Here is a 7,532-nt window from a genome sequence, read left to right as displayed (position 1 = left end):
AGCACAAGTCAGTGTCAGCACAAGTCAGTGTCAGCACAAGTCAGTGCAAGCACAAGTCAGTGCAAGTCAGTGTAAGCACAAGTCAGTGTCAGCACAAGTCAGTGTCAGCACAAGTCAGTGCAAGCACAAGTCAGTGTTAGCACAAGTCAGTTTGGCTGCAGTGTGAGGGCCAGGGAGACCGTGGGAATGAGGTTGGGGGAAGTGGGCTCTTTGGAGGCGGGACACATTAGAATTCCAAAATGCTTCAGGTTTTGATGGGGTGATGGGGTTATTAGGAATTTGAAGCAAGACTGTTCTTGGTACTCAGTGCAGAGGAAGACCAATGTCACCGCATGGAGGGGACAGAGGCCCTGAGCAGAAGGAGGTGAGCCTGTGGAGCCTGACTCAGACATAAAGCCCTTTTTGTTCTTTGGGGACATCATGCCCTTTAGCAGTAACTGCAGAATCTTAAAGATGAGAAGGTCCAGGGTTGGGGGAAGGGAGAAGACATTAAGGGAACCTGGATATGTCTTGTGTTCTTACAAGTTGAGTGTGTATAGAGGGTATCTGTGCTAATTGTGTGACTACGAGTCACTTTGTAAGCCCAGCATGGTGACTCACACTGTAGTCCCAGCTCCCAGGAAGCTGAAGCAGAGGACTAAGTGCTCTTGGCCACCCTGGGCTGCATGTTGAGACCCTGTCTTATTTTTTGCTTGCTTGTTTGCCTGCTTGCTTTTTTTTTTTTTTTTTTTTTGAGGCAAGGTTTCTCTGTGTAGCCCTGGCTGTCCTGGAACTCACACTGTAGACCAGGCTGGCCTTGAACTCAGAAATCCACCCTGCCTCTGCCTCCCAAGCGCTGGGATTAAAGGCATGTGCCACCACTGCCCGGCTGATAGCAACTTCTTAGAGGTGACATTTATATTCTTATTGGTGGCTGGTGACGTGCATGCACCACTGGATATGTGTGGAGGTCAGGCAGAAAACTTCTAAGAGTTGATTTTCTCCTACCATGCAGGTACCAGAGATCAACATCAGGCTTGGTGGCAAGCATGGTTACCTGCCGTTTACCTGCCGAGCCATGTGCCAGCCTTGTTACAGCCTGTGATCCCAGCTTCTCAGAAGGCTGAGGTGGGAGGAACATATGTGTGACACTAGACTGAGAAACAGTAAGACTCTATCTCAAAACATAAGGATAGCTGGGCGTGGTAGTTAAACCCAGTGCTCCAGAGGCAGAGACAGGTGGATTTCTGTGAGTTCAAGGCCAGCCTGGCCTACATACCAAGTTTCAGGACAGTCGTGACTATATAGAGAGACCCAGTCTCAAACAAAACAAACAAAAACCCCATAAGGATAAGATAACAGGAAAGAGGTGGGTGTGTCCTGTCTCCTGTTCATACTCATTCCCTGCCCCAGCCTCTCAGTTATCTCATGCCCTTGGCCCTGGAGCCATTGATAAGGCTCACAGCTGAGTTGGTACCTGACTCCATCCATGACCTCAGACCTGGAACGACAGCTGGGTTTTGATGGGAAAGAAAAAAAAAAAAAAAAAAAAAAAAAAAAAAAAAAAGGAGTGAAATGTAGTGCCAGGACTTGACCTTGAATGACTTTGACCTGTGGAGCTGCAATTTGAGCCCCTGCTCACTCTTCTGTGGCATGTTACCCCTTAGTGCCCTGGTTCCCCCATCCCCTGCTGCCTGTAGGCACCTTGCCCATATCCACTGCCTGGCACACAGTAGCATGTCTCTCCTGAATATAAGGTTCTGATATAACCTGGGTGCTGTGCCTTTGTGGCCTGAGCCAAGGTAGCCATGCAGCCGGTGTGTGGGGTGGGGCGGAGACCAGTATAGTTCTGGGTTGTACGTAGTTGGGGTGGCCTCTCCTAACTTGCCTTTCTGTTCCCTCTCCAGGGCTGCCCCAGTACATGAAGTCTCTGCGCTGGGCTCTGGTGGTCATGGCTGTGTTGCTAGCCGTCTGCACTGTAGCTATTGTGGCCCTGGCCTCTAGAGGAGGTATGCTATCCCATCCCTATTCTGTGTATTTACAGCACCTTTGAGGCCAGGGAGGGATATGAGGTGCAGCATGAAGACACCAACCTTATTTAGCAAAGAGAAGAGAGCTTGACCCTTTTCTTCCATCAGTCACGGCTTGTGACCTGACTGGTAATGAGAACACCAGCCCCTATCCAGGGGAACTTGGCACAGCTGTACAACCTTCCAGGGCCCTCTCTGTCCACCATCCTTCCCACTGGACGCTTGTCAGCTCCCTACCCATAGATTCACCTCCTTAGCCAAGGTCGGGACCCACAGTTTGTTTTCTCAGTGTATTGATGCATAGCTCCTTAGACACTCCCCTTAACTGACAAGTCTCTGCTTTCAGGAGCCAAGTGCCAACCATGCCCTCAAGGCTGGATGTGGTCTCAGGAACACTGTTACTACCTCTCTGAAGAAGCCCAAGACTGGGAGGGCAGCCAGGCTTTCTGCTCAGCCCACCATGCTACACTGCCTCTGCTGAGCCACACCCAGGTGAGAACGGCTGGCTAGGAGAGGGTGTGTGTCATCCCAGATCCCTGAATCTTAGCCCTGGAAGGACCGCCAGTCCCCATCTCTCTGTGTGTGTGTGTGTGTGTGTGTGTGTGTGTGTGTGTGTGTGTGTCTAAGTTAGGGTTATATTACTGTGATAAGACACCATGACCAAAGTCAACCTAGGAAGGAAAAAAAGATTTATTTCCTTTTACAGCTTTCAGTCCATCAACCTAGGAAGTCAAGGCAGAAGCTGATGCAGAAGCCATGGAGGGGTGCTGCTTACCGGCTTGCTCAGCCTGCTTCTATGTTATCCAGGACCTGCCCAAGAAGTATCCCCTACAATATGCTGGGACCTTTCATATTAATCACTAGTCAAGAGACTTGCCTACAGCTTTTTGTTGTTGTTGTTTTTATTTTTCAAGACAGAGTTTCTCCGTGTAACAGCCCTCAGTGTCCTGGACCACGAAGGCTGGAACTAACAGCAATCCACCTGCCTCTGCCTCCTGAGTGCTGGGATTAAAGGTGTGCACCAGCAGCGTATATGCCAGCCTTATACAGGCATTTTCTTAATATTCCTTTTCCTCTAGATGTATTTTTTGCACATCTTTAATCCCAGCACTCTGGAGGCAGAATTCAGTGGATCTCTGTGAGTTCAAAGCCAGCATGACCTATATAAGTTTCAGGCCAGCCAGAGCTATGTAGCAAGACATTGTCTTAAAAATAAAACAACAACAACAACAACAAATAAAATAAATAAAATAAAACAACAAAAAGATACCCTCTTCCCAGCTTTGCCTGGGTTTGTGTCAGGTTGACAAAAACAGTCAGCACAACTGGCCCTTGATACACAAAGATATCACTTATTAAACCATAATATTTCCTTCCTTGTTTATCTCAAGAGCTCAAATTAATAAAAATATCACAGCAGGTAGTGGTGGCACACGTCTTTAATCCCAGCTCTTGGAAGGCAGAGGCAGGCAGATTTCTGAGTTCGAGGCCAGCCTGGTCTACAGAGTGAGTTCCAGGGCAGCCAGGGCTACACAGAGAAACCCTGTCTCGAAAACAAAACAAAACAAAACAAAAACAGGCCAGCTGCTTCCGGTGGTCAGAGCAGCCAACAGTGCCCAGTATATCTTGCAGCCTCAGCAGTCAGTTGTTCTACAGCAACAAGTTATACCACAAATGCAGCCTGGTGGAGTCCAAGCACCTGTTATCCAGCAGGTCTTAGCCCCACTTCCTGGAGGGATGTCACCACAGACGGGCAGCATCATCCAGCCACAGCAAATCTTATTTACAGGAAACAAGACTCAGGTCATTCCTACCACAGTGGCAGCACCCACACTGGCCCAAGCACAGATGCCTGTAGCTGGACAGCCGCAGCCACAGGCCCAGCCTGCCCAACAGCAAGCTCCATTGGTGCTGCAAGTTGATGGAACAGGGGATACATCTTCCGAGGAAGATGAAGGTGAAGACTCTGATGAGGAGGAGGAGGAGGAGGAAGAGGAAGCTGATGATGGGCAGGTGGGAGAAGAGCCCCTCAACAGTGAAGATGACTTAAGCGACGAGGAAGGACAGGAACTCTTTGACACAGAAAATGTTGTCTGCCAGTATGATAAGATACACAGAAGTAAAAATAAATGGAAATTCCATCTCAAGGATGGCATTATGAACCTTAATGGAGGAGATTATGTATTTTCCAAAGCCAGTGGAGACGCAGAGTGGTGAGGAGTTGCTTCTTTCCTTCTATAAATAAGACAAAGAAACTTAAAAAGTTAAAATGGACGGTTTGAAACTTGGGACATAATGTCAGAAAAGCACAGTAGAAGCAAAGCTACCGGAGCAGAGCTAGGCCTTGACCACACAGACACTCCTTCAGACCGGCAAGCCATGGGACTGTAGACACTTCACACTGGCAAGCCGTGGGACTGTAGACACTCCTTCAGACCAGCAAGCCGTGGGACTGGAGCACCTGGGGTTGCTGGGCACAGGGAGGGGTTTGTAAGAAAACTGTCAATTTTTTTTTTTTTTTTTGAGACAGGGTTTCTCTGTGTAGCCCTGGCTGTCCTGGAACTCACTTTGTAGACCAGGCTGGCCTCGAACTCAGAAANCCGCCTGCCTCTGCCTCCCGAGTGCTGGGATTAAAGGTGCGTGCACCACCACGCCCGGCTAACTGTCGATTTCAAATACAGGAACCTGCCATTGGTAATTAGCATGTAAAGCTTTGTCTATATTTGTTTCTCCAAGTTGGGCTCAATCAGAAGATACTTGTTGGAATGACCCGAAGAATCACCCTTTTGATAAATTGAACTGAAACTGCTAAAAAAAAAAAAAAAAAAAAAAGAAAAAAGAAAAAGAAAAACACACATATATATCCAAAGTCTCCCAATTTAGGATAGTAAAAAACTAGAAACACTTTCTTACACCAAAAAGGAAGAACCAGGGCACAGGTACAACTTGAACAAAGCAAAACCCAACCCCAAGGACCTAAGTAACTCCGTGTCCAGTGGCCAGGGCTCACTCACGAGCTGGGTTCCAAAGCCTGGACAGCGAGCGTCTCTCCCATTTACAGCACCCACATCTTGTCTCCTAGGCTTAGGCCAGCTACACTCTACAGCTGCTGCTGTACTTGGTGGTCATCCCATGGTCCTGACATCTCCAAATTGTTGGGGTCTCCACTGCAACTGGGCTGCACCTTCACCTAGCCTCTCCTGGGCTCTCTTCGGAGACTCTGACCCTGCCACATGTGTAAAGCCTCAACTTCTCTCCATGGTCCCTTCAACCCTTTGGCTTCTACTTCAACTGAGGCTGCACATTCACCAGTGGCCTCTCATGACGCCAAGCCTCTGCTGCTCTCCATGACCTCTTCATGCCTTCAAAACCAGTACCATCTGGGGAACTCTTACACATAACCAAGGTCGGCTATACCAGCACAAGGTAAAGCCTCGGCCTACTCTGGACCTCAGAGGAAACACTTCCCACAAAATTATGCCTCAGTGATGCTAGTGCCTCTCTCTCTCTCTCTCTCTCTGAGACAGGGTTTCTCTGTGTATCCCTGGCTGTCCTGGAACTCACTCTGTAGACCAGGCTGGCCTCCATCTCAGAAATCTGCCTGCCTCTGCCTCCCAAGTGCTGGGGTGCTGGGATTAAAGGCGTGCGCCACCACACCCCGCTCGCTAGTCTCTTCTTAATCACAGCCCTAGCTGACCAGCATCAACTGGCCCAGTTATTTCTCTTATAGCTTAGGCCCATCATCTAGGGAAGATAAGGCAGGAACCTGAAGGCGGGGCGGATGCAGAGGCCATGCAGGAGTGCTTACTGGCCTGTTCTGCATGGCTTGTTCAGCCTGTATTAGTCATGGCTCTCTTGAATAAAAGAACTTATAGAATGAATATAAATATTACACACACACACATATGCAGGTTTTCTGTATATATACGTGGGATTTATTAGAATGGATTCAAGCTGTGGTCCAGCTAGTCCAACACTAGTTAGCTACCAAAATTCAAAAATCCAGTAGTTGTTCAGTCCATGAGGCTGGATGTCCCTACTGGTCTTCAGTATCTGCCAGAATCCTGAAGAAGTAGGCTCTAATGCCAGTGAAGGAATGGGCTTGCTAGTGAGAGCGAGAACAAGCAGGCAGAGAGCAAGCACAGTGCCGGGCCACCAGCAAGCATCCTGATCACCTCCCATAAAGGTGTGCTGGAATCCTGCAGAAGCCTCGGGGAAAACAGATGCCCTAGTGAGCCATGATGTGCAGAGTAACAAACTGCCTGCTTTTCCCCCTCAGGACTTCTTAAGAAAATACCAGGTCACCAAGGGCTCCTGGGTGGGGGCCCGACGAGGCCCTGAAGGCTGGCACTGGACTGATGGGGTCCCCTTGCCATCCCAACTGTGAGTACCTGGGTTCTCTCTTCCTCTGTTGTGCTACAGCCTCCGTTTGCCCCACCCAGCCTCCGGTACTGATAGGAGAGGGGGTAGCATTGTCTTATCCTTTCACTCCAACCCTGGTGTGGGTCCCCAACACATTCACCCAGACAGAACTGGCATGGCTGCTTTTCAGGTACAAGTTCTGCAGCTTAGGAATTTGGTGGTTCTGCCATGTAGCTGACCATTGGGAGATACTGCCAGGACTCTTTCCAGATATTTCCTGCCTGTCTAGTGACTGCACAGTACTGGGCGTGTATAGAAGACAGGCCCAGCAACCTGAGCGTTTTCTCTCTCTCCCCCCTCAAACTCTCCCCACTGCAGGTTCCCAGTAGATAGTGAGGACCACCCGGACTTCAGCTGTGGGGGTTTGGAAGAAGGCAGGCTCGTGGCTCTCGACTGCAGCTCTCCCAGACCCTGGGTCTGTGCCAGAGAAACCAAATGACTTAAGTCTCCTGTGTTAGACCTGTCTGGAGCTGTCCCATGGCTTTTGCTTTGGTGTGACCAAAATATCTGAAAGAAACAACTTCAAAGAGGCAAGAATGACCGGGCTTGAGGTTTCAGAGGGCTGCACCTGGCAGAGCTGCCCAGTCCACCGCTGCAGAGGAAATGCTGGAGCCAGGGGGTGGGAACAACCGTCAAAGGCCTGTTACTGTTGACATACCTCTACACCAGGCTCTACCTCCACAAGCTCCCAAGTCACCCCTAAACTCAGCACCACCGGCTGGGAACAAGCCTGTGGCGAACTCAACAGACTCAATCTAGAGCATTCCTGTTACAAATTCCCTCAAGATTCATGACTATTTTGTCTTGTTTTGAGACAGGGTCTCTCTGTACCCCTGGCTGGCCTGGAACTTACTGTGTGGTCCAGGGTAGCCTTAAGTCCCTAGGCAAGCCTCCCGAGTACAGGGATTATGGATGTGTACCACCACACCCAACCCATGGCTAACTCATAATGCAAAATGTATTCAGTCCAATTTCAAGAGACTCTATAGTTTTTATTTTTATTTATTTTTTAAAGATTTATTTATTTATTATATGTAAGTACACTGTAGCTGTCTTCAGACACTCCAGAAGAGGGCATCAGATCTTGTTACGGATGGTTAT

At 49.0% G+C, this 7,532-nt stretch overlaps 1 protein-coding gene and 1 pseudogene across 1 annotated transcript in view; both read left to right on the top strand.

Annotated features, from left to right (window-relative positions):
• The window catches only part of Klrg2 (killer cell lectin like receptor G2), a 12,868-nt gene extending 5,613 nt beyond the window's left edge, over positions 1–7,255 (top strand). The window contains exons 2-5 of the mRNA XM_021191478.2: positions 1,887–1,988; positions 2,356–2,501; positions 6,289–6,392; positions 6,750–7,255. Of these exons, the coding sequence (XP_021047137.1) occupies positions 1,887–1,988; positions 2,356–2,501; positions 6,289–6,392; positions 6,750–6,870 (473 nt within the window). The 3' untranslated portion in view covers positions 6,871–7,255. The remainder of the gene's footprint in view (positions 1–1,886; positions 1,989–2,355; positions 2,502–6,288; positions 6,393–6,749) is intronic.
• On the top strand, positions 2,806–4,226 carry LOC110316059 (annotated as a pseudogene).
• Positions 7,256–7,532: the final 277 nt, after the last annotated feature.

This window comes from Mus pahari, chromosome 2, assembly GCF_900095145.1.
Source record: "Mus pahari chromosome 2, PAHARI_EIJ_v1.1, whole genome shotgun sequence".
Classification (NCBI taxonomy): domain Eukaryota; kingdom Metazoa; phylum Chordata; class Mammalia; order Rodentia; family Muridae; genus Mus; species Mus pahari.
Note: the sequence above shows the minus strand (reverse complement) of the source record. Positions and strands in the feature narration are given on the sequence as shown.